Source organism: Rana temporaria, chromosome 13, assembly GCF_905171775.1.
Source record: "Rana temporaria chromosome 13, aRanTem1.1, whole genome shotgun sequence".
Lineage (NCBI taxonomy): Eukaryota > Metazoa > Chordata > Amphibia > Anura > Ranidae > Rana > Rana temporaria.
In genome coordinates this window covers 864587-890458 of record NC_053501.1, presented here as the reverse complement: position 1 = coordinate 890458, position 25872 = coordinate 864587, and the positions used below count along the sequence as shown (strand labels likewise).

General features: G+C 51.1%; 1 protein-coding gene across 1 annotated transcript in view; it reads right to left on the bottom strand.

Moving 5' to 3' along the window:
• BTBD7 (BTB domain containing 7) overlaps positions 1 to 25872 on the bottom strand; it is a 77414-nt gene that overhangs the window by 30003 nt on the left and 21539 nt on the right. The window contains exons 2-3 of the mRNA XM_040332876.1: positions 6891 to 7077; positions 1696 to 2775 (exon numbers count right to left, since the gene is read on the bottom strand). Of these exons, the coding sequence (XP_040188810.1) occupies positions 1696 to 2775; positions 6891 to 6972 (1162 nt within the window). The 5' untranslated portion in view covers positions 6973 to 7077. The remainder of the gene's footprint in view (positions 1 to 1695; positions 2776 to 6890; positions 7078 to 25872) is intronic.

The window sequence follows — 25872 nt, the reverse complement described above, 5'->3', positions numbered from 1 at the left end:
CCCGAAGCGAGGTTGCAGAGATCGAAACATGTCTCACCGCCTGTGATTAGCGCAGACTTCCTGGCGGGCTCTGCACGTGGAGTGTGCGAACACGCCAGGGCTCATCCTTACTCGAGACCCAAGGACGTCATCACTGGTCTTTGCTTCAACTTTGGTTGGATGAGCTTGGCAGGCTCTCTAGATCAGGGGTCTCAAACTGGTGGGCCCCCTTCAGCTGTTTGCGAAACTACAAATCCCATGAGGCATTGCAAGGCTGACAGTTACACAGGCAGAGGCATGATGGGACATGTAGTTCTGCCACAGCTGGAGGGCCGCCATGTTGAGGCTCCTGCTCTAGAAATATAACACCCTGCCTTGCATCTTCTTTTAAGAGGGTTTTATGATAGCAGGGGTAAGCAACCTCAGCCCTCCAGCTGTGGTGAAACTACAAATCCCATCATGCCTCTGTCTCTAGGAGTCATGCCTGTGATTGTCGGGGTCTTGCAATGTCTCAGGGAACTTGTAGTTTCACCACAGCTGGAGGGCCGAGGTTGCCCACCCCTTTATTAAATGATACATTCAAAGCTCCTCATTGGATGCCCATGGCTCTCCCTGCTGGCCACAGGGTGCTGCAGATGGCAGCAACTCATCAGCACATTGCATATCTAAAGTCTGCACCACCCATGGGGCATGAACATCCAACATGTTCTTTTGTATAATCCCCCGGAACAAAATAACTGATGGCAGAGGCGGGCACCTATAGTACAGAACAGGAAGACTGAGCATTAAAGGAGAAGTAGAGCAAAAGCTCGTTCATTGTGCACTCCTGTAACACGTTTTCAGCAGAGAGTGGGCTGAAACCCGCTTTCAGCTGACGGCACAGAGCCGGTGTCCTGTTGAGAAACGCCCGCCAGGTACTGCGCATGCGCAGTACAGAGCCGCCGAACATCAGAATTTATGATCAGCTGTAGACGGCGCCTGCGCACATTAGCCAACATGGTGCCACACGCTCCCGATGCGCGTGCAAGTCTGCAAGGGGTGGATTTCTTCATGATGGGCGCGTGTGAGGGGCGGATGCCTACAGAAGGGGGCGTGTTCTATAACGATGGGCAGTGCTACTGCTTGCGCTAGCTAAACTATCAACTGCTGCCCATCATTACAAAATACGCCCCCTTTCTGTAGGCATCCGCCCCTCACACACGCCCATCATGAAGAAATCCACCCCTTGCAGACTTGCACGAGCGTGTGGCACAATGTCGGCTATTGTGCGCAGGCGTCGTCTACAGCTGATCGTATATTCCGATGTTCAGAGGATTTTGGAGGCTCCGTACTGCGCAAGCGCTGTACCGGGCGGGCATTATTTGACAGGGGGCATTTCTCGTCAGAACACCGGCTCAGGCTGGAATATATCAAGGCAAAATGATCGGGATCCACCCACAACCCTGGACCGGCACCTGGCTCCGCCCCTAAGCGAGTCAATGAGAGCCAGAGCCTGCAGCTCCCGCCTCCTCCACAGCCCTCTAGGGAACAAGGGAGGGGGGGGGGGGGTGCAGAGAGCCGATGACCGACAGTCTCCAGCTTTCTGCTCACAAAACTCTCAGAACCGAGCGATCAGCGGTTTTTGATCGCCGCTTACAGTCATCACCCGATATTGATTGTTGCTCCTCCTCCAAATTTTTTCTTTTTTACATTCCAATGATACGAGTCGTCACCCACCTTGTGCCAGCATGTTGAACTCCAAGAAGAGCGCTATGTGGTAGAGCTCCATGGCCTCTTCCGCCCGGGTCATGTTGGGCTTTCCTGCTACCAGAGCCTGAACTTCGCTCAGGCTCCCGATTGATGGGCTACAGTGCAAGACGTAGGACAAGTCCACTACGTCCGTGTACATGCAATGCAAAATCACCTTTGCATATTTTTTTGGTATTATGGATTCATCCAGAATGATTCTGGTCGGAGTCCTCAAAGTCCGATCAGTAATCTCCTCCCCAGTCCGTATTCGCCTTTGCAGCAAGTTGCGGAAGAACGGAGAACGCGCTGAGAGAACCGCCTTGTGCGCCCGGAGCTCCTCCTCCAAGCAGCCCTGAGCCCCGTACGCCTCCACCAACTCGGAGTCGGCGGAAAAGCTCAGCACCGCGTCGTAGTAGCACATGTAATCGAACAGTCCGCGCATGTCAATGTCCAACGAGTTTGGTGTACCGAATTCCTCGCTGAGCTGGACGAGGATCTCCACGTTCTGGAACCTGGAGTCTTCGATTCCAAACTCGCCCGTGTACAGGTAGTGTAACAAGGCAGAGAACATCGGCATATCGATGCCGGCGGTGTTAATGTCCATGATGATTTCTGCCCCAAATTCCGGAGAGGACGAGAGCAGCTTCTTAAAAAATGGACACCTCGCTGCCAATATGGCACGGTGGACGGGAAAGCAAGTTTCCTGGAATATTAAATCCACGTCCGTACAGTATTTGTACTCGTACAGGTCGGCCATGTCCTTCTGTAAAGTCCGGGTCTCTGGCCGGGCCAGGTTGGCCTGCAAGGAGAGCTCTTTTAAGGCTGCCGTTCCCTCGTATTCCTCCACAAGCGCGTTGACGTCTCGGACGTCCCACCCGCAGAGAAGCTCCCGCATCTGCTTGGCGTGATCCGCCGAGCGACTCGTCTTCCGACGCTTGATGAATTTCTTCTTGAGCGTGGCCAGGCCGGAGGTTTTCTTCTTCTTGTCTTGGGGTTTCTCAATGCCATGTTCCAGGCTGTAGAGCTTCGATTCGTAGCCATAGCCCTGCTGGGTGTAGGAGGAAGTACCTGGGGGAAGAAACAAACGAGATTTTAGATCTTCAAAGATTCCAACACACAATTACAAAGCCGGACTTCAATCATTTAACTTCAATACCGGGCACTTACACCCCCTGCCCACGCCAGCTTTCAGCAATGTCGCAATTTGAATGACAATTGCGCGGTCGTGCTACACTGCGCCCAAACTAAATTTTTATCATTTTGTTCCCACAAATAGAGCTTTTTTTTGGTGGTATTTGATCAACTCTGCAATTTTTATTTTTTGTGCCTGTCGGGGGCCACCGACAGGCACTCATGGGCGGCGGCCACCGACAGGCACTATTGCTGGACATCACTGATCGGATCTATAATGGTGCCAGTCAATGCCCATTTGTGGGCACCGATTGACATATATTGGCACATGTGGATGACGTACCTGGCCAGCCACATGTTAGGGTTTGCCTGGTGGTCCTGGCAGCTTCCCTGGTGGTCCAGTGTGGGCATCCGCGGGGGGGCTGCGCTAATAAACAATCTGCGTAGACCCCCTTGTCAGGAGAGCCGCCGATCGGCTCTTTTCTACTCGTGTCTATAAGACGCGAGTGAAAAAAAGCCGATCAGCGACTCTTTCTGTTTACATCATGATCAGTCGTGATTGGCCGCGGCTGATCACGTGGTAAAGAGCCTCCGTCAGAGGCTCTTTCCCGATCGACGTGATGCGCGCCCCCACAGCGGCTGTTATCCTGCTGGACGTCGCCATGGACAACGCCAAGTCAGGACAACTGAACCACTGACCGGCCGTCATTCTGCTATAGGCCGGGCGGGAAGTGGTTAAATCTTCTGCCCTTGTTGTTTTAACTTTGAATAGTAAAAATGTTATTTTTTTTAGGCCAGTAAATCCCTTATACAGCCCACTACTTCTTTCCTGCCTGGTCAGTGATGATGAACCTTGGCACCACACTACATTTCCCATGATGCTCACCTATGCTGCAGAGTGCATGAGCATCATGGGAAATGTAGTTCCAGAACATCTGGGGTGCCGAGATTTTACCATCACTGGCCTAGGCTTATGACATCATGCACAGCTCTCTCACTCTCCTGAAAGTTTGCCAGGAAAGGAGGAGGGGTGAGGAATAAAAGGGCCAATGAGATCTGCAGAGCGGGAGGTGTGTCTCTGCATAAATCCAGGAAGTAAACAGGCAGCAGCTTCAGCTGCCCACAGTTAAAATGGCTGCAGCCAGACTCAGTGGAGGGAGATTTCTGTAGCATATTTGGCAAATACAGAATCCCAGTATATATAAAGTAATATGCAAAGTGGTTGGAGGGAAGCTTCAGAACGGCAAAGAGGTTTTTATTACAGATTATGTGAGCGGGTTGCAGGTCCTCTTTAAAATAAGAAGTAGGACTAAAGTTCTTTTGGCCGTACTTCTCCTCACATGTACTCCTGTGGCCAGTTCTCAGCTGACAGCGGGTAAAGTCCACTGATGGCCGACTTTACTCAGCTAGTTCAGGCTTTGAATTGATCTCGCCTTTAACCCCTTCAATACCGGGCACCTTTACCCCCTTTCCTGCCCATATTTACAGCGCCGTCACACATTGAATGACGATTGCGCGGTCATGCAACACTGTACACATACTAAGTTTATCATTTTGTTCCGGACCGCCCACTGCATACTGTATATACTGCGGCAGGGTGGCCCGGCTGTGCGGAATCACGTACCTGTACGTGATTTCTTGCACGAGCGCACCGGATGACCCATTGACACAGCGAGAGTCAATCAGCGGGTTCGGCAGCCGCGATTTCTGCCAGGACCCGCCGATCGTTTGCAGGAGATGCAAGTGGTGACATGTCCGCTGACATCTGCCGATATCCGATCCGGTCCCTGAAATCCAGACGGATGGAAACCCAAATTTTCCATCCATCTGGAGAATCACATTGGATCGGAGACAGGTGGTCTGTTTTCATCTGACTTCCATAGGAGGACAGGGGGACTATGACAGGTCCATCTCTGCACAGTGAGTGGAGACAGACCCCGTCACCCACCTGCTCAGCTGGGATCAACGGATCGATCCCCCACTGAGCAAAGCGGAGTCCGTACAGGGATAAGCCCACATGAAAGGATCTCAAGTGCCAGTTTTGTCCGCCTCAATGTCACAGTGCCGATAACAATCGCTGATCGCCGCCATTACTAGAAAAAATAATGCTGTATGACCCCTTTAATAAGCCCAGGAAATCCGGGAGAGAGAGAAGTATTCAGAGCAGTCTATATGAGGCTCTTCATACGCCTCTGTAAACATTTCCGAAATTTCTAGTGCTGGCACGAGCGGGAGGATCGCTCTACACAGAAGACATTTATTCTTCTCAGGGCAACCCCAAATACCTAAAATACCAAAGGATTTCACAGAAGACAGGCCGGGGCGGCATTCTAGATCGAGAGAGAGTGCGCGAGAGCAGGGGAAAAGAAAGAGAGAGAGAGAGAGAGAGAGAGAGAGAGAGGAGGAAGAGAGAGAGAGGAGGAAGAGAGAGAGAGGAGGAAGAGAGAGAGGAGGAAGAGAGAGAGAGAGAGAGAGAGAGAGAGAGAGAGAGAGAGAGAGAGAGAGAGAGAGAGGAGGGAGAGAGAGAGAGAGAGAGAGAGAGAGGAGAGAGAGAGAGAGAGAGAGAGAGAGAGAGAGAGAGAGAGAGAGAGAGAGAGAGGAGGAAGAGAGAGAGAGAGGAGGAAGAGAGAGAGAGAGAGAGGAGGAAGAGAGAGAGAGAGAGAGAGGAGGAAGAGAGAGAGGAGGAAGAGAGAGAGAGAGAGGAGGAAGAGAGAGAGGAGGAAGAGAGAGAGAGAGGAGGAAGAGAGAGAGAGAGAGAGAGAGGAGAGAGAGAGAGAGAGAGAGAGGAGGAAGAGAGAGAGAGAGGAGGAAGAGAGAGAGGAGGAAGAGAGAGAGGAGGAAGAGAGAGAGAGAGAGAGGAGAGAGAGAGAGAGAGGAGGAAGAGAGAGAGGAGGAAGAGAGAGAGGAGAGAGAGAGAGAGAGAGAGAGAGAGGAGGAAGAGAGAGAGAGAGGAGGAAGAGAGAGAGAGAGAGAGGAGGAAGAGAGAGAGAGAGAGAGGAGGAAGAGAGAGAGGAGGAAGAGAGGAGGAAGAGAGAGAGGAGGAAGAGAGAGAGAGAGGAGGAAGAGAGAGAGGAGGAAGAGAGAGAGAGAGGAGGAAGAGAGAGAGAGAGAGAGAGAGAGAGAGAGAGGAGGAAGAGAGAGAGAGAGAGGAGGAAGAGAGAGAGAGAGAGAGAGAGGAGGAAGAGAGAGAGAGAGGAGGAAGAGAGAGAGAGAGGAGGAAGAGAGAGAGAGAGGAGGAAGAGAGAGAGAGAGGAGGAAGAGAGAGAGAGAGGAGGAAGAGAGAGAGAGAGGAGGAAGAGAGAGAGAGAGGAGGAAGAGAGAGAGAGAGGAGGAAGAGAGAGAGAGAGGAGGAAGAGAGAGAGAGAGGAGGAAGAGAGAGAGAGAGGAGGAAGAGAGAGAGAGAGGAGGAAGAGAGAGAGAGAGGAGGAAGAGAGAGAGAGAGGAGGAAGAGAGAGAGAGAGGAGGAAGAGAGAGAGAGAGGAGGAAGAGAGAGAGAGAGGAGGAAGAGAGAGAGAGAGGAGGAAGAGAGAGAGAGAGAGGAGGAAGAGAGAGAGAGAGAGAGAGAGAGAGAGGCGAGAGGAGAGAGGGAGAGAGGCGAGAGGGGGGGAGAGAGGAGAGAGGGAGAGAGGCGAGAGGGGGGGAGAGAGGCGAGAGGGAGAGAGGCGAGAGGGGGGGGAGAGAGGCGAGAGGGGGGGAGAGAGGCGAGAGGGGGGGAGAGAGGCGAGAGGGGGGGAGAGAGGCGAGAGGGGGGGAGAGAGGCGAGAGGGGGGGGAGAGAGGCGAGAGAGAGAGAGAGAGAGAGAGAGAGAGAGGAGAGAGGGAGAGAGGCGAGAGAGAGAGAGAGAGAGAGAGAGAGAGAGAGAGAGAGAGAGAGAGAGAGAGAGAGAGAGAGAGAGAGGGAGAGGGAGAGGGAGAGGGAGAGGGAGAGGGAGAGGGAGAGGGAGAGGGAGAGGGAGAGGGAGAGGGAGAGAGAGAGAGAGAGAGAGAGAGAGAGAGAGAGAGAGGGAGAGAGAGAGGGAGAGAGAGGGAGAGAGAGAGAGGGAGAGAGATTACCTATAAAGGTTTGCTGCGTCTGTGCGTTTCCCCCGACCCTTGGGGAACTGGAATGCGGGTAGCTCGATGCATTCACACCCATGTCGTCAGTCACTCAGACATTCCGCCTGACCGCTGTCCAAAGTACGAGGCCACATCGCCGCATGATTCCCAATTCCAGGTTCTCCCAGAAGACGCGTATCCATGTCTGAAAACATAGAAGAAAAAAATATGATTGAGATGTTCGGTGCTCATTTTTTTAAATATCTGTTGATCCTGCCAGAAACCGTTAACTTCTTGTCGCCCCTGCCTGTGCTGCACTCTGATCTTGATCTCAGCTCTCTCAAACAGCACCCCCCCCCCCTTCTATTTCATACCATGGGGAAAGTGTTCTGTAGTCTTGGCTAAAGAGAAAATCCAGCTTCACTATACACAGTAAGGTGAGCCAGTGTTGTCACCCTGGGACAGGAAATGGGCTGACAGCGGAATCACCAGGTGAAATTAAAGTCTGTGTTACCCTAAATCATCATCTTTTTTTGTGTGTGGTTGCATATGTGTACAAATTATAGTCTATATCATTTTCCTGTACCTCTTCCATCTGAAGTACCTGGATGATGCTGCCAGTACACACACACCCCCCTCCCAATGACAGCCCGCCTTGGAGCGTACGCCCCCTCCCAATCACAGCTCGCCCCCTCCCAATCACAGCCCACCTTGGAGCGCGCGCCCCTTCCCAATCACAGCCCGCCTTGGAGCGCGCGCCCCCTTCCCAATCACAGCCCGCCTTGGAGCGCACGCCCCCTCCCAATCACAGCCCGCGCCCCCTCCCAATCACAGCCCGCGCCCCCTCCCAATCACAGCCCGCCTTGGAGCGCGCGCCCCCTGGGAAACGTAACATTAATAAATCACCGGGACCAGATGGCTTGCACCCGAGGGTACTTAAGTGAACTCGGTTAAGTAATTGCCAGACCATTGTTCCTAATCTTTACTGACAGTTTACTGACTGGAATGGTACCAGCTGATTGGAGGAAAGAAAATGTAGCTCCAATATTTAAAAAGGGCCCAAAATACATCCCTGGGAATTACAGAGCAGTCAGCCTAACACCAATAGTATGTAAGCTCTGTGAGGGGATGATAAGGGACTATATACAAGATTTTAGTAATGAGAACGGAATCATTAGCAGTAATCGGCATGGACTCATGAAGAATCGTTCTTCCCTAACCAAACTATTACTTTCTATGAGATCCCTTCATTGGACACATTCAAGGAAATGCCCCCCAATATCTATGCCAAAAACTAAAGCCCATAACCCCAATCGCATTCTGCGATCCACCAACCAAAATCTACTCCAGATACCCAAAGCCAGATACAAGTCCAAAGGAGATCGAAGATTTGCGGTCCAAGGACCCAGACTATGGAACGCTCTACCAACCACCATCTGATTGGAGGTGAAACACTTGGCCTTCAGGAGAAAGATCAAAACCCATCTCTTCTGAGGGCAAAAAAAAAAGTTTACTCAGGGAATGGATACCAAGCGCCCAGAGGCGATTCAGTTCCCATGTGTTGCGCTATACAAGTTTCTCATTCACTCACTCACGTGGTGTATCTGGATAAAGGAAGGCCCGTAGACGTGGTGTATCTAGATACAGTAAAGGAAGGCCCGTAGACGTGGTGTATCTAGATAAAGGAAGACCCGTAGACGTGGTGTATCTGGATAAAGGAAGACCCGTAGACGTGGTGTATCTGGATAAGGGAAGGCCCGTAGACGTGGTGTATCTAGATAAAGGAAGGCCCGTAGACGTGGTGTATCTAGATAAAGGAAGGCCCGTAGACGTGGTGTATCTGGATAAAGGAAGGCCCGTAGACGTTGTGTATCTAGATAAAGGAAGACCCGTAGACGTGGTGTATCTAGATAAAGGAAGGCCTGTAGACATGGTGTATCTGGATAAAGGAAGGCCCGTAGACGTGGTGTATCTAGATAAAGGAAGGCCCGTAGACGTGGTGTATCTGGATAAAGGAAGGCCCGTAGACGTGGTGTATCTGGATAAAGGAAGGCCCGTAGACGTGGTGTATCTAGATAAAGGAAGGCCCGTAGATGTGTATCTAGATAAAGGAAGGCCCGTAGATGTGGTGTATCTGGATAAAGGAAGGCCCGTAGACGTGGTGTATCTAGATAAAGGAAGACCCGTAGATGTGGTGTATCTAGATAAAGGAAGGCCCGTAGACGTGGTGTATCTAGATAAAGGAAGACCCGTAGATGTGGTGTATCTAGATAAAGGAAGGCCCGTAGACGTGGTGTATCTAGATAAAGGAAGGCCCGTAGACGTGGTGTATCTAGATAAAGGAAGGCCCGTAGACGTGGTGTATCTAGATAAAGGAAGGCCTGTAGATGTGGTGTATCTGGATAAAGGAAGGTCCGTAGACATGGTGTATCTAGATAAAGGAAGGCCTGTAGACGTGGTGTATCTAGATAAAGGAAGGTCCATAGACGTGGTGTATCTAGATAAAGGAAGGCCTGTAGACATGGTGTATCTGGATAAAGGAAGGCCCGTAGACGTGGTGTATCTAGATAAAGGAAGGCCCGTAGACGTGGTGTATCTAGATAAAGGAAGGCCTGTAGATGTGGTGTATCTGGATAAAGGAAGGTCCATAGACATGGTGTATCTAGATAAAGGAAGGCCTGTAGACGTGGTGTATCTAGATAAAGGAAGGCCCGTAGACGTGGTGTATCTAGATAAAGGAAGGCCCGTAGACGTGGTGTATCTAGATAAAGGAAGGCCCGTAGACGTGGTGTATCTAGATAAAGGAAGGCCTGTAGATGTGGTGTATCTAGATAAAGGAAGGCCCGTAGATGTGATGTATCTAGTTAAAGGAAGGTCCGTAGACGTGGAGTATCTGGAAAATCAGAAGAAGTTTCAGTCCAGGAGAGGAGCCGGTGGGGGGGGTGTTACCATGGTAAAGCTTTGAATAATATTTTAGTAAATGGGTTTGGATCCATTTTAATGAGAATGACGTTTCCCTTTAAGGGAGGCGGCGCGCTCTTCCACTAATATTAGAAAGGAATGTGAACGGTTGCCGTCTGCATTATAAAGTCTCATTAATGAGCCGACTCTCGGGAGTGGCCCCCGGCCCTCATCCACAACAATAACATCTCCTTGTAAATATAAAACTCCCTATGTGAGCACACAAGCAGAACGGTGCCCCATGCCCACAAGCAGAACGGTGCCCCATGCCCACAAGCAGAACGGTGCCCCACGCACACACGCAGAACGGTGCCCCATGCCCACACGCAGAACGGTGCCCCACGCACACACGCAGAACGGTGCCCCACGCACACACGCAGAACGGTGCCCCACGCACACACGCAGAACGGTGCCCCACGCACACACGCAGAACGGTGCCCCACGCACACAAGCAGAACGGTGCCCCACGCCCACACGCAGAACGGTGCCCCACGCACACAAGCAGAACGGTGCCCCACGCACACAAGCAGAACGGTGCCCCACGCACACACGCAGAACGGTGCCCCACGCACACAAGCAGAACGGTGCCCCACGCACACAAGCAGAACGGTGCCCCACGCCCACAAGCAGAACGGTGCCCCACGCACACACGCAGAACGGTGCCCCACGCACACACGCAGAACGGTGCCCCACGCACACACGCAGAACGGTGCCCCACGCACACAAGCAGAACGGTGCCCCACGCACACAAGCAGAACGGTGCCCCACGCACACACGCAGAACGGTGCCCCATGCCCACAAGCAGAACGGTGCCCCATGCCCACAAGCAGAACGGTGCCCCATGCCCACAGAGCAGAACGGTGCCCCATGCCCACAGAGCAGAACGGTGCCCCATGCCCACAGAGCAGAACGGTGCCCCATGCACACAAGCATGCCCCATGCCCCATGCCCACAGAGCAGAACGGTGCCCCACGCACACAAGCAGAACGGTGCCCCACGCACACAAGCATGCCCCATGCACACAAGCAGAACGGTGCCCCATGCACACACGCAGAACGGTGCCCCACGCACACACGCAGAACGGTGCCCCACGCACACACGCAGAACGGTGCCCCACGCACACACGCAGAACGGTGCCCCATGCACACAAGCATGCCCCATGCCCCACGCCCACAAGCAGAACGGTGCCCCACGCCCACAAGCAGAACGGTGCCCCATGCCCACAAGCAGAACGGTGCCCCATGCCCACAAGCAGAACGGTGCCCCATGCCCACAAGCAGAACGGTGCCCCATGCCCACAAGCAGAACGGTGCCCCATGCCCACAAGCAGAACGGTGCCCCATGCCCACAAGCAGAACGGTGCCCCATGCACACAAGCAGAACGGTGCCCCACGCACACACGCAGAACGGTGCCCCACGCACACAAGCAGAACGGTGCCCCACGCACACAAGCAGAACGGTGCCCCACGCACACACGCAGAACGGTGCCCCACGCACACAAGCAGAACGGTGCCCCACGCACACAAGCAGAACGGTGCCCCACGCACACACGCAGAACGGTGCCCCACGCACACACGCAGAACGGTGCCCCACGCACACAGAGCAGAACGGTGCCCCACGCACACAGAGCAGAACGGTGCCCCACGCACACAGAGCAGAACGGTGCCCCACGCACACAGAGCAGAACGGTGCCCCACGCACACAGAGCAGAACGGTGCCCCACGCACACAGAGCAGAACGGTGCCCCACGCACACACGCAGAACGGTGCCCCACGCACACACGCAGAACGGTGCCCCACGCACACACGCAGAACGGTGCCCCACGCACACAAGCAGAACGGTGCCCCACGCACACAAGCAGAACGGTGCCCCACGCACACACGCAGAACGGTGCCCCACGCACACAAGCAGAACGGTGCCCCACGCACACACGCAGAACGGTGCCCCATGCCCACAAGCAGAACGGTGCCCCATGCCCACAAGCAGAACGGTGCCCCATGCCCACAGAGCAGAACGGTGCCCCATGCCCACAGAGCAGAACGGTGCCCCATGCCCACAGAGCAGAACGGTGCCCCATGCACACAAGCATGCCCCATGCACACAAGCAGAACGGTGCCCCATGCACACACGCAGAACGGTGCCCCACGCACACACGCAGAACGGTGCCCCACGCACACACGCAGAACGGTGCCCCACGCACACACGCAGAACGGTGCCCCATGCACACAAGCATGCCCCATGCCCCACGCCCACAAGCAGAACGGTGCCCCACGCCCACAAGCAGAACGGTGCCCCATGCCCACAAGCAGAACGGTGCCCCATGCCCACAAGCAGAACGGTGCCCCATGCCCACAAGCAGAACGGTGCCCCATGCCCACAAGCAGAACGGTGCCCCATGCCCACAAGCAGAACGGTGCCCCACGCACACACGCAGAACGGTGCCCCATGCACACAAGCAGAACGGTGCCCCATGCACACAAGCAGAACGGTGCCCCACGCACACACGCAGAACGGTGCCCCACGCACACACGCAGAACGGTGCCCCATGCACACAAGCATGCCCCATGCCCCACGCACACAAGCAGAACGGCGCCCCACACACACACGCAGAACGGTGCCCCATGCCCACACGCAGAACGGTGCCCCACGCACACAAGCAGAACGGTGCCCCACGCACACAAGCAGAACGGTGCCCCACGCACACAAGCAGAACGGTGCCCCACGCACACAAGCAGAACGGTGCCCCACGCACACAAGCAGAACGGTGCCCCACACACACAAGCAGAACGGTGCCCCACACACACAAGCAGAACGGTGCCCCACACACACAAGCAGAACGGTGCCCCACGCACACAAGCAGAACGGTGCCCCACGCACACAAGCAGAACGGTGCCCCACGCACACAAGCAGAACGGTGCCCCATGCACACAAGCAGAACGGTGCCCCACGCACACACGCAGAACGGTGCCCCATGCACACACAACACACGATCATCTCGGTTCCCGGGTACGATCAAAAAGGAGGAAAATAAATCTTTAGACACAATGTAGGCGATCGGCGATAAATGTGAAGGGGGGGGGGGTGAGAACTTCTCCGAAGCTCCAATCACAGGGAAGGAGGTAGAAATGTGATCCGGGAAGATTTAGTCACAGCTTCTTACTTTATATATCCGGCTTTTCCAATATATACAGAACTCTCATGTAAACAACCCCTCCCCCGCCCAGCAGGCTTTGTATATACTTAGTTGAGATTTCTGTGGTTAACCAGTTCCCGCCCGGTCTATAACAAAAAATGACGGCCGGACGGCCTTTTCCGTCGATCCGGGTGGATGTTATAAGACGTCCACCGGGATCGGGGCCACACTGCGGCGCAATCTGTGACCGGCTGTGTCCATCAGACACAGCCAATGACTGATCAGCGTACCAGCTCGCTACCAGGACCATGTGACCAGTTTAGTTTTTATTAGCTGTGATTGGACAGAGCAATATTAAAGCGGGGGTTCACCCTATCGACAGGAAAAAAAAAAAAATTTTTTCTTTTACCTTTAAATCAGGCACTGTAGCGCGAGCTACAGTATGCCTGTCCCGAATTTTTTCCCCCCATACTCACCTTGTAGTCGTCCATCGAAGATACCGGGGAATGGGCGTGCCTCTGGAGACGGAGGATGATTGACGGCCGGCTCTGGCGCGTCACGCTTCTCCGGAAATAGCCGAAATAGGCTTGGTCTTCACGACGCGTGCGCATAGCCTGTGCGCACGCGCCGTGAAGAGCCGAGACCTACTCCGGCTGTCTTCGGGGAGAGTGACGTGCCAGGGCCGGCCGTCAATCATCCTCCCTCTCCATAGGCACGCCCATTCCCCGCGGGAGCCGAAATCTACGATGGACGACTACGAGGTGAGTACGGGGTTAAAAAAATCGGGACAGGCATACTGTAGCTCGCGCTACAATGCCTGTCTCGATGGTAACATCATGTGGGTCAGGGTGAACTACCGCTTTAAGTTACTATAGTAACATTGTACTACTCTGGGGAAGTGATCAGGATTATTATTATTTTTTTACACATTGTGTTTGTTTATAGCAGTGAACGACATTGCTAGAATAAGAAAGACTTTTTTTTTTAATCGGTTTCATTCCGCTGCGATTGGAGCTAATCACATGTCTGTACCAGGTGATCACACTGACCAATCACAGCACGTCACAACAGTTGTAAATATTGGATGGCTTCCTTTCAAGCCAATCAAAACAAACTGAATCCCTGCCAGTGACCTTTAGGCCCCTTTCAGACGTCCGCTCCGCTCGTCCGTTCATTACAAGTCCGTTTACGGACTTGTAATACATCCCTATGGGATCGCGTCCGTTAGCAAATGGAGAATCCGCTAACGTCCGCGACCATCCGCGTCCGTCGGGATCCACTTTTGCGAACGGAAGAAAACCTATTTTTCTTCCGTCCGGCGGAACGGATTGGATGCAGACGGACAGACGGTCCGTCTGCATCCGATTCCCCATAGGGGAGAGCGGAGCAGAGACAGGGCGGTCTCTGCACTGTGTGCGGGGACCGCCCTATGCGCCGACAGCTCAGCGGGGATGACGGAGGATCCCCGCTGAGCTTTGGCGGACACACGGAGCGGACACAGAAACGGTCCGCTCCGTGTGAAAGGACCCTTAGGCTCGATTCACACCTATGCACGTTGCTTTTGAGCGTTCTTGCTGCGTTTTTTGACACACGTTTTTAACCGCAAATTGCGTTTTATTTCATTTTATTTTTTTAGCTGGCAATTTTTTTTTTCCACATTTCCTTTAACAATCAGCTATAAACAGGTAAAAAAAAAAAAACGCAAATCGTGGCAAAAACGCGGTACTTGTGTTTTGGATGCGGGTCCATTGAATTCTATTACATGCAAAACGCTGCTTTTTGCGGGGAAAAAAAGTCTGACTCTTTCCAAAAACGCAGAGGTACAAAAAAGCATGGATGTGAACATGCTCCATAGGAAACCATGTTAAACAATTTCCTTGCATTTCTGCAAAATGCATCAAAAAACGTATTTGTGTGAATGAAGCCTTATACAGTAATCAGTGCATTTTATAGCACTCATCGCTGTATAAATGTCACTGGTCCTGAAAATGTGTCAAAAGTAGGGCCGAAACAACTAATCGATTAATCGACAACTAATCGATTATGAAATTAACAATTTTCATAATCGATTAATTGGCCAGTAACATAATTGGGTTAAAAAAACTAAAATGAGCCCTTTATTGTACAAAAAAGCAAATCTCTCCTGTAAATATCACTTTCTCTGTCCCACATAAAAAAAATGAACCCCTTACAGTTGCGATTATTTTCTCTTTTTGTACTTATTTTTCTTTTTTTTAACCCCCCATTATGTTACTAAACATCTCAGGTCTGAGTTCACACCTCTGTGTGTTTTTTGGTGTTTTTTGCAGAAACAGTTCATTTCCATGTTTTCCTCTGGGACACGGTCACATCCAGGATTTTTTTCAGCTGCTGCGTATTCGGAAAGGGGCGGGGACTTTTTAACGCAAACCGGTGTTATTTAGTTTTTTTTTGGTTCATTACACTTCAATGGAGAAGCTGCAGAAAAGCATTTAATGTGTTTTTGCGGCAATTTGTGTTTTGTAATCTGCCCAACAACAAAATTGGCCAATTTTTTTTTTAAAAATTCTATTTTTTTTTTTAAGGGTATTATCCGATTAATCGAAACAATAAATCGGCCAGCTAATTGATCATGAAAATAATCGTTAGTTGCAGCCCTAGTCAAAAGTGTCCGCCACAAAATCGCAGTCCCGCTAAAAAACGTCGATCGCCACCATTACTAGTAAAACAAGAAAAATGGCATAAATCTACCCCCTATTTTGAGGATGCTAAAACTTGCACAAACCAAACGCTTATTGCGATTTTTTTTTACCTAAAATAAAAAAAAATAAAAAAAATGAAGAATACGAATCGGCCTAAACTGAGGATTTTTTTTTAAAATTGGTTTATTATCGCTCTTCTTTTGTTTATAGCGCAAAAAAATAAAAACTGCAGAGATGATCAAATACCACCAAAAGAAAACGACTTGTGGGGAAAAAAATTCAAAAATTCAAATGGCTACAGTGTCACATGACTGCACAATTGTCAAAGTGCGACAGCGCTGAAAACTGGCCTGGGAAAGAAGGGGGTGAAAATGCCGGGTATTGAATTGGTTAACCAGAACTTGACAATCTTCATTTCTGTTTACTCTCTGGGGTCCTTCTTTGGATGTCCACATCACTGCCTGTATTCTGTGGACACCTCCCAATGGTGGAGACCACCCTAGCCAGCAGAGGGTTCCCTCTCATTGTTTCCCCAGAGGTAGGAGAAGTCAATGGGTGGTGAAGGGACCAGCGTGGAGTGTTTCCTAGAGGTAGGAGAAGTCAATGGGTGGTGAAGGGACCAGAGTCCACCGAGAAGGGTTTCCCAGAGGTAGGAGAAGTCAATGGGTGGTGAAGGGACCAGAGTCCACTGAGAAGGGAGAACTGTCCAATCCTCGGGGGAAGAAATGAGCTCGGCTCGTAGAGGAAACTGTCTGTGATCCATTATTACACTGCAGGAAGGCTCAGGGAGAGTTCTGGGACCCATGTTGAGGAATTTAATGTTTGCCCCGGAGTTGGGCAGCCGGGATGAGGCTACAAATTGTGCGGTAATTAGACACAGGACTCATTCTGGGATTATTACATCCGCTTCACAACAAGAAACCAGCAATGGAACTTTCCAATACACCCCAAATCCACAAATATGTGCTACAGGACTCCGCCCACGTGTCTGTATAATGTGTACGGGAAGAGACACTCATATATATTTATATTTATTATACACATATACATACATTATATATACACTGGGACATGAATACTAGAGAAACGCCGCACTGTAGTCACAGTCCGACTTTTATCGGAGGAGTATATACGGTATATATACGGTACGGTATACTCGAGTATATACAGTAAAGTCTCTTTTGTAAAAAATCCTGCCATAAAGTTCTACTGTAAGTACACCCGTGTAAAAGAAGAGTCCTAATATTTATATACAATTATTTACTAAAAATGAATTTACATTTCCTTTAAGGATAAACAATCCCACTAGAGGGGCGCTCTCCTCCACACACTGACCACGAGGGGTACCGGCCTCTTTTCATCCACTTCCCGGTCACATGTCTTTCCCAAGCAAAGACGGACGGAGGATGAATCTCGAAGCTCCATTCCTGTTTGTTTAGATAATTTATTTATTCTTTGAATCCAAACAGAAAACAGACATGTTGGAGCGCTCCCCGCACACGCAGCAGATCTCAGAGTGCTGGTTGGAGATCACGTAGCACGCCACCGAACATGTATAAAAGTAACAGAGCCGAGCATTTCCAAGAAGAACGGCCTTATGTTTTCAGTTACTGGAACTGCACGGCAGCCGGAGCCGCTTCACCCAACATGAAAGGAAAGGCACACTATAATCAGAAGCCTGAACTTTTAACCCTTGACTAGCTCAGCCAAGTTACCTGAAACAGGATTATCTATATTGGGTGCAGGGTCAGCAATGCTCAGGGCTGGACATCCACTGGCAGAGGGTCAGCAATGCTCAGGGCTGGACATCCACTGGCCGCAGGGTCAGCAATGCTCAGGGCTGGACATCCACTGGCCGCAGGGTCAGCAATGCTCAGGGCTGGACATCCACTGGCCGCAGGGTCAGCAATGCTCAGGGCTGGACATCCACTGGCCGCAGGGTCAGCAATGCTCAGGGCTGGACATCCACTGGCCGCAGGGTCAGCAATGCTCAGGGCTGGACATCCACTGGCCGCAGGGTCAGCAATGCTCGGGGCTGGGCCTCCCCTGGCCGCAGGGTCAGCAATGCTCAGGGCTGGACATCCACTGGCCGCAGGGTCAGCAATGCTCAGGGCTGGACATCCACTGGCCGCAGGGTCAGCAATGCTCGGGGCTGGACATCCACTGGCCGCAGGGTCAGCAATGCTCAGGGCTGGACATCCACTGGCAGAGGGTCAGCAATGCTCGGGGCTGGACATCCACTGGCCGCAGGGTCAGCAATGCTCAGGGCTGGACATCCACTGGCCGCAGGGTCAGCAATGCTCAGGGCTGGACATCCACTGGCCGCAGGGTCAGCAATGCTCAGGGCTGGACATCCACTGGCCGCAGGGTCAGCAATGCTCAGGGCTGGACATCCACCGGCCGCAGGGTCAGCAATGCTCAGGGCTGGACATCCACTGGCCGCAGGGTCAGCAATGCTCAGGGCTGGACATCCACTGGCCGCAGGGTCAGCAATGCTCAGGGCTGGACATCCACCGGCCGCAGGGTCAGCAATGCTCAGGGCTGGACATCCACCGGCCGCAGGGTCAGCAATGCTCGGGGCTGGACATCCACCGGCCGCAGGGTCAGCAATGCTCAGGGCTGGACATCCACCGGCCGCAGGGTCAGCAATGCTCGGGGCTGGACATCCACCGGCCGCAGGGTCAGCAATGCTCGGGGCTGGACATCCACCGGCCGCAGGGTCAGCAAAGCTCAGGGCTGGACATCCACCGGCCGCAGGGTCAGCAAAGCTCAGGGCTGGACATCCACTGGCCGCAGGGTCAGCAATGCTCAGGGCTGGACATCCACTGGCTGCAGGGTCAGCAATGCTCAGGGCTGGGCCCAACGACACCAACAACTGGGCCCAACGACACCAACAACTGGGCCCAACGACACCAAACAATGGGGTACACTTCCCCCAATGACACCAACAATTGGGCCCAATGACAGCAATGATGGGGCACAATTTCTCACACCGAAGGTGGGGCAATGTTTTTACCCACTGACATCAGGACCTTTTCTACTCCCCCTGGCAGTCCGGCCCCTCTAAAGTGTGAAGGACAGTAAACTGGCCCCTTGGTATAGAAAGTTTGGAGCCCCCGGTCCTATGTCATGCACATAAGACCCGGAATATCACTTTGACTTGCTCCTTGGCTCCCCAGAGCTGCAATGATGACCCCGGCTTCATTACCTTGGGAGTCACTGAGGTCTGGAACCCATACTCGTGATGGCAGCCTTGGGACCGACACCTTCAATAGCACAGGGAGAGTTGGGGGTTGCAGAGAGATTTTCACTAAAAGAAAAAGGAATCCGCACAATAAACACCTCCTAAGTTGTGTCCCTTGTGCTGATTTTGGCTTTTATCCGGTCACAGGCACACAATTTTGGTCATCATACGCAGACAGACAGAAACCAGACAAGCCGCTTTTCACATTCATTGATGACTCTAAGCAGTCACAGCGGATAAAAGTCGGTCTTTAAAACTGACGCGTTTCATTATGACAGTGCCAAGTCACTTAGTGATTCTGTCAGTAATGGGCTTGATGTGTCCCCCTCCCCCGCCATTGACAAAAGCACTGATAGCAAAATCCAGGGACTGTGACCCGTCCAGACATGACAGTCATTGAATGAGAGGAAATGTGACAGTAAACCAGCAAACCTTCATTATCAGATGAAAGGGGGGGGGGGGGGGGGGAATTCCATCTCCAGAACACGGTCATTAGAGCCGCCATTTACCAAACTCAATTAGAGTCCCGAAAAAAGTCTGTTCAGCGTCAGCCGCCTTTGTGTTCATTTGTATCGGAGAAAAGCAGAACTTCATGTAGAGACAAGCGAGGAGCCAATGAAGCCGTCATGCAGAAAATAGGACTGTCTACTCGAGGAGAAGAAGTATGTGAACCCAGACAGGACTACTGCCAACCCGCTACCGGAATAACGGGGGGAGGGGGGGGGGGGGGGTCAGCAACACATTTCAAGACAATCGTTCATATTTCCTATATTACAGAATTGTTCATATCCCACATATTATAGATGTAGAGTGATAGCACAGCTCCCAACTGCCACTGATTTTAAGGGACTGTCCCCCTCTTTTGTCCCTCCTCCCCCCTCAGGTTGATCTGATCCATGTAGTTATATAGAAATTCACTTTATAACGTTCAAGAAGTGTTATCCTTTCCAATTTCTAAACTGCTACATTTGTAACTTTCCTAAGCCAATAAGGGAATATTAGCATTTAATAAATAAATACAAACTCAGTGGTCCTAAACTGCGGCCCTGGGGGCCAGATGTGGCCCGATGCTTCCCTCTTTTCAGTCCTTGGGTCACTATTCCATCCAAAACTAACACCAATGACGGGACACTATTCCTCCCACTGACACCAATGATGGGACACTATTCCCCCCCACTGACACCAATGATGGGACACTATTCCCCCCCACTGACACCAATGATGGGACACTATTCCTCCCACTGACACCAATGATGGGACACTATTCCCCCCACTGACACCAATGATGGGACACTATTCCCCCCACTGACACCAATGATGGGACACTATTCCCCCCACTGACACCAATGATGGGACACTATTCCCCCCACTGACACCAATGACGGGACACTATTCCCCCCAATGACACCAATGACGGGACACTATTCCCCCCACTGACACCAATGACGGGACACTATTCCTCCACTGACACCAATGACGGGACACTATTCCCCCCCACTGACACCAATGATGGGACACTATTCCTCCCACTGACACCAATGATGGGACACTATTCCCCCCCACTGACACCAATGATGGGACACTATTCCCCCCCACTGACACCAATGATGGGACACTATTCCTCCCACTGATACCAATGATGGGACACTATTCCCCCCACTGACACCAATGATGGGACACTATTCCCCCCACTGACACCAATGATGGGACACTATTCCCCCCAATGACACCAATGATGGGACACTATTCCTCCCACTGACACCAATGATGGGACACTATTCCTCCCACTGACACCAATGATGGGACACTATTCCCCCCACTGACACCAATGATGGGACACTATTCCTCCCACTGACACCAATGATGGGACACTATTCCCCCCACTGACACCAATGATGGGACACTATTCCTCCCACTGACACCAATGATGGGACACTATTCCTCCCACTGACACCAATGATGGGACACTATTCCTCCCACTGACACCAATGATGGGACACTATTCCTCCCACTGACACCAATGATGGGACACTATTCCTCCCACTGACACCAATGATGGGACACTATTCCCCCCACTGACACCAATGACGGGACACCTATGGAGATTTTTTTAAGTGCAGAAGTTTGGCGCCACTCCATATGAGTGTGCGCAATTTCAAAGCGTGACATGTTCGGTATCTATTTACTCGGCGTGACATTATCTTTCATATTTTACCAAAAAATTGGGCTAACTTTACTGTTTTGTTATTTTTTAATTAATGAAACCATCCCCCCCCCCCCCCCCCCCCCCGAAAAAAAGGCGTTTGAAAAATGATTGCGCAAATACTGTGCAAGATAAAAAGTTGCAATGACCGTCATTGTATTCCCTAGGGTGTCTGCAAAAAAAAAAAAAAACACACACACACATATAAATATCCCGTATTTATCGGCTTATACCGCGCACTTTTTTGCCCTGAAAATCAGGGCTCAACGCCACGCATATAAAAACAGCCGAGAGGAGCCGAGCCTGCCCGACTATACTGCGCTCGGTATATGTCGGCGCAGTGGTTCAAACACAGCGCGGGAAGCGGGGATCGAGCGGGGAGGACACCACGATGGCCGCAGCCGGACCGGACGAGGCCGCCGATGGACGACAGGCAAGACACCGATGAGGGGCATCCAAACTAAGTATTTTTTTTTTCCCCCAGGAATTTTCCTTCAAGTTCGGGGGTGCACGCTATACGCCGGGGCGCGTTATAGCAAGATAAATACGGTATATATAATGTTTGGGGGCTCTGAGAAGTGCCAGGATAGGCCCCCCGGTATTGAGGTGGGTATAAAAGCCTGGTATTGAGGTGGGTATAAAAGCCTGGTATTGAGGTGGGTATAAAAGCCCGGTATGGAGGTGGGTATAAAAGCCCATTATTGAGGTGGGTATAAAAGCCCATTATTGAGGTGGGTATAAAAGCCCATTATTGAGGTGGGTATAAAAGCCTGGTATGGAGGTGGGTATAAAAGCCCGGTATGGAGGTGGGTATAAAAGCCCGGTATGGAGGTGGGTATAAAAGCCTGGTATGGAGGTGGGTATAAAAGCCTGGTATGGAGGTGGGTATAAAAGCCCATTATTGAGGTGGGTATAAAAGCCTGGTATGGAGGTGGGTATAAAAGCCCATTATTGAGGTGGGTATAAAAGCCTGGTATGGAGGTGGGTATAAAAGCCCATTATTGAGGTGGGTATAAAAGCCCGGTATGGAGGTGGGTATAAAAGCCTGGTATGGAGGTGGGTATAAAAGCCCATTATTGAGGTGGGTATAAAAGCCCGGTATGGAGGTGGGTATAAAAGCCTGGTATGGAGGTGGGTATAAAAGCCTGGTATGGAGGTGGGTATAAAAGCCTGGTATGGAGGTGGGTATAAAAGCCTGGTATGGAGGTGGGTATAAAAGCCCATTATTGAGGTGGGTATAAAAGCCCGGTATGGAGGTGGGTATAAAAGCCTGGTATGGAGGTGGGTATAAAAGCCTGGTATGGAGGTGGGTATAAAAGCCTGGTATGGAGGTGGGTATAAAAGCCTGGTATGGAGGTGGGTATAAAAGCCTGGTATGGAGGTGGGTATAAAAGCCTGGTATGGAGGTGGGTATAAAAGCCTGGTATGGAGGTGGGTATAAAAGCCCGGTATGGAGGTGGGTATAAAAGCCCGGTATTGAGGTGGGTATAAAAGCCTGGTATTGAGGTGGGTATAAAAGCCTGGTATGGAGGTGGGTATAAAAGGCCATTATTGAGGTGGGTATAAAAGCCCGGTATTGAGGTGGGTATAAAAGCCCATTATTGAGGTGGGTATAAAAGCCCGGTATTGAGGTGGGTATAAAAGCCCGGTATTGAGGTGGGTATAAAAGCCCGGTATTGAGGTGGGTATAAAAGCCCGGTATTGAGGTGGGTATAAAAGCCCGGTATTGAGGTGGGTATAAAAGCCTGGTATTGAGGTGGGTATAAAAGCCTGGTATGGAGGTGGGTATAAAAGCCTGGTATGGAGGTGGGTATAAAAGCCCATTATTGAGGTGGGTATAAAAGCCTGGTATGGAGGTGGGTATAAAAGCCCATTATTGAGGTGGGTATAAAAGCCTGGTATGGAGGTGGGTATAAAAGCCTGGTATGGAGGTGGGTATAAAAGCCCATTATTGAGGTGGGTATAAAAGCCCATTATTGAGGTGGGTATAAAAGCCTGGTATGGAGGTGGGTATAAAAGCCCATTATTGAGGTGGGTATAAAAGCCCGGTATGGAGGTGGGTATAAAAGCCCGGTATGGAGGTGGGTATAAAAGCCTGGTATGGAGGTGGGTATAAAAGCCTGGTATGGAGGTGGGTATAAAAGCCTGGTATGGAGGTGGGTATAAAAGCCTGGTATGGAGGTGGGTATAAAAGCCTGGTATGGAGGTGGGTATAAAAGCCCGGTATTGAGGTGGGTATAAAAGGCTGGTATTGAGGTGGGTATAAAAGGCCATTATTGAGGTGGGTATAAAAGCCCGGTATTGAGGTGGGTATAAAAGCCCATTATTGAGGTGGGTATAAAAGCCCGGTATTGAGGTGGGTATAAAAGCCCGGTATTGAGGTGGGTATAAAAGCCTGGTATTGAGGTGGGTATAAAAGCCCGGTATTGAGGTGGGTATAAAAGCCCGGTATTGAGGTGGGTATAAAAGCCCGGTATTGAGGTGGGTATAAAAGCCCATTATTGAGGTGGGTATAAAAGCCCGGTATTGAGGTGGGTATAAAAGCCCGGTATTGAGGTGGGTATAAAAGCCCGGTATTGAGGTGGGTATAAAAGCCCGGTATTGAGGTGGGTATAAAAGCCCGGTATTGAGGTGGGTATAAAAGCCCGGTATTGAGGTGGGTATAAAAGCCCGGTATGGAGGTGGGTATAAAAGCCCGGTATGGAGGTGGGTATAAAAGCCCGGTATGGAGGTGGGTATAAAAGCCCGGTATGGAGGTGGGTATAAAAGCCCGGTATGGAGGTGGGTATAAAAGCCCGGTATGGAGGTGGGTATAAAAGCCCGGTATGGAGGTGGGTATAAAAGCCCGGTATGGAGGTGGGTATAAAAGCCTGGTATGGAGGTGGGTATAAAAGCCTGGTATGGAGGTGGGTATAAAAGCCCATTATTGAGGTGGGTATAAAAGCCTGGTATGGAGGTGGGTATAAAAGCCCATTATTGAGGTGGGTATAAAAGCCTGGTATGGAGGTGGGTATAAAAGCCCATTATTGAGGTGGGTATAAAAGCCTGGTATGGAGGTGGGTATAAAAGCCCATTATTGAGGTGGGTATAAAAGCCCATTATTGAGGTGGGTATAAAAGCCTGGTATGGAGGTGGGTATAAAAGCCCATTATTGAGGTGGGTATAAAAGCCCGGTATGGAGGTGGGTATAAAAGCCTGGTATGGAGGTGGGTATAAAAGCCTGGTATGGAGGTGGGTATAAAAGCCTGGTATGGAGGTGGGTATAAAAGGCCGGTATTGAGGTGGGTATAAAAGCCCGGTATGGAGGTGGGTATAAAAGCCCGGTATGGAGGTGGGTATAAAAGCCCGGTATGGAGGTGGGTATAAAAGCCCGGCATTGAGGTGGGTATAAAAGCCCGGCATTGAGGTGGGTATAAAAGCCCGGCATTGAGGTGGGTATAAAAGCCCGGCATTGAGGTGGGTATAAAAGCCCGGCATTGAGGTGGGTATAAAAGCCCGGCATTGAGGTGGGTATAAAAGCCCGGCATTGAGGTGGGTATAAAAGCCCGGCATTGAGGTGGGTATAAAAGCCCGGCATTGAGGTGGGTATAAAAGCCCGGCATTGAGGTGGGTATAAAAGCCCGGCATTGAGGTGGGTATAAAAGCCCGGCATTGAGGTGGGTATAAAAGCCCGGCATTGAGGTGGGTATAAAAGCCCGGCATTGAGGTGGGTATAAAAGCCCGGCATTGAGGTGGGTATAAAAGCCCGGCATTGAGGTGGGTATAAAAGCCCGGTATGGAGGTGGGTATAAAAGCCCGGTATGGAGGTGGGTATAAAAGCCCGGTATGGAGGTGGGTATAAAAGCCCGGTATTGAGGTGGGTATAAAAGCCCGGTATGGAGGTGGGTATAAAAGCCCGGTATTGAGGTGGGTATAAAAGCCCGGTATGGAGGTGGGTATAAAAGCCCGGTATTGAGGTGGGTATAAAAGCCCGGTATTGAGGTGGGTATAAAAGCCCGGTATTGAGGTGGGTATAAAAGCCCGGTATTGAGGTGGGTATAAAAGCCCGGTATGGAGGTGGGTATAAAAGCCCGGTATTGAAGTGGGTATAAAAGCCCGGTATTGAGGTGGGTATAAAAGCCCAGTATTGAAGTGGGTATAAAAGCCCGGTATTGAGGTGGGTATAAAAGCCCGGTATTGAGGTGGGTATAAAAGCCCGGTATTGAGGTGGGTATAAAAGCCCGGTATTGAGGTGGGTATAAAAGCCCGGTATTGAGGTGGGTATAAAAGCCCGGTATTGAGGTGGGTATAAAAGCCCAGTATTGAAGTGGGTATAAAAGCCCGGTATTGAGGTGGGTATAAAAGCCCGGTATTGAGGTGGGTATAAAAGCCCGGTATGGAGGTGGGTATAAAAGCCCGGTATTGAGGTGGGTATAAAAGCCCGGTAGTGGTTAAAAATATATATATATATATTTTTTAAAACCTCTGCATGCAAATGATATTTTTTTCTCCATGAACGCTGCTCACTCAGTATAGAACCATAAACCCCGCCCCCCTCCTCCTTTCTTGTACATAAAAGCAAAATAAAAAACCTAAAAAACAAGCAGCGGGAAACAATCAGGGAAAAGGAATGCGTGTAGAAAATGACAGGTCATTAGATCTGCCTGTAATCACACGTCTTCTGTAAGAGGAGAACTGCTGAGAGGGGAAGACGGAGGAGAGGAATATATATATATATATATATATATATAGGTCAGTGTGTAGAACGCTCAACGCCACGCATATAAAAACAGCCAATA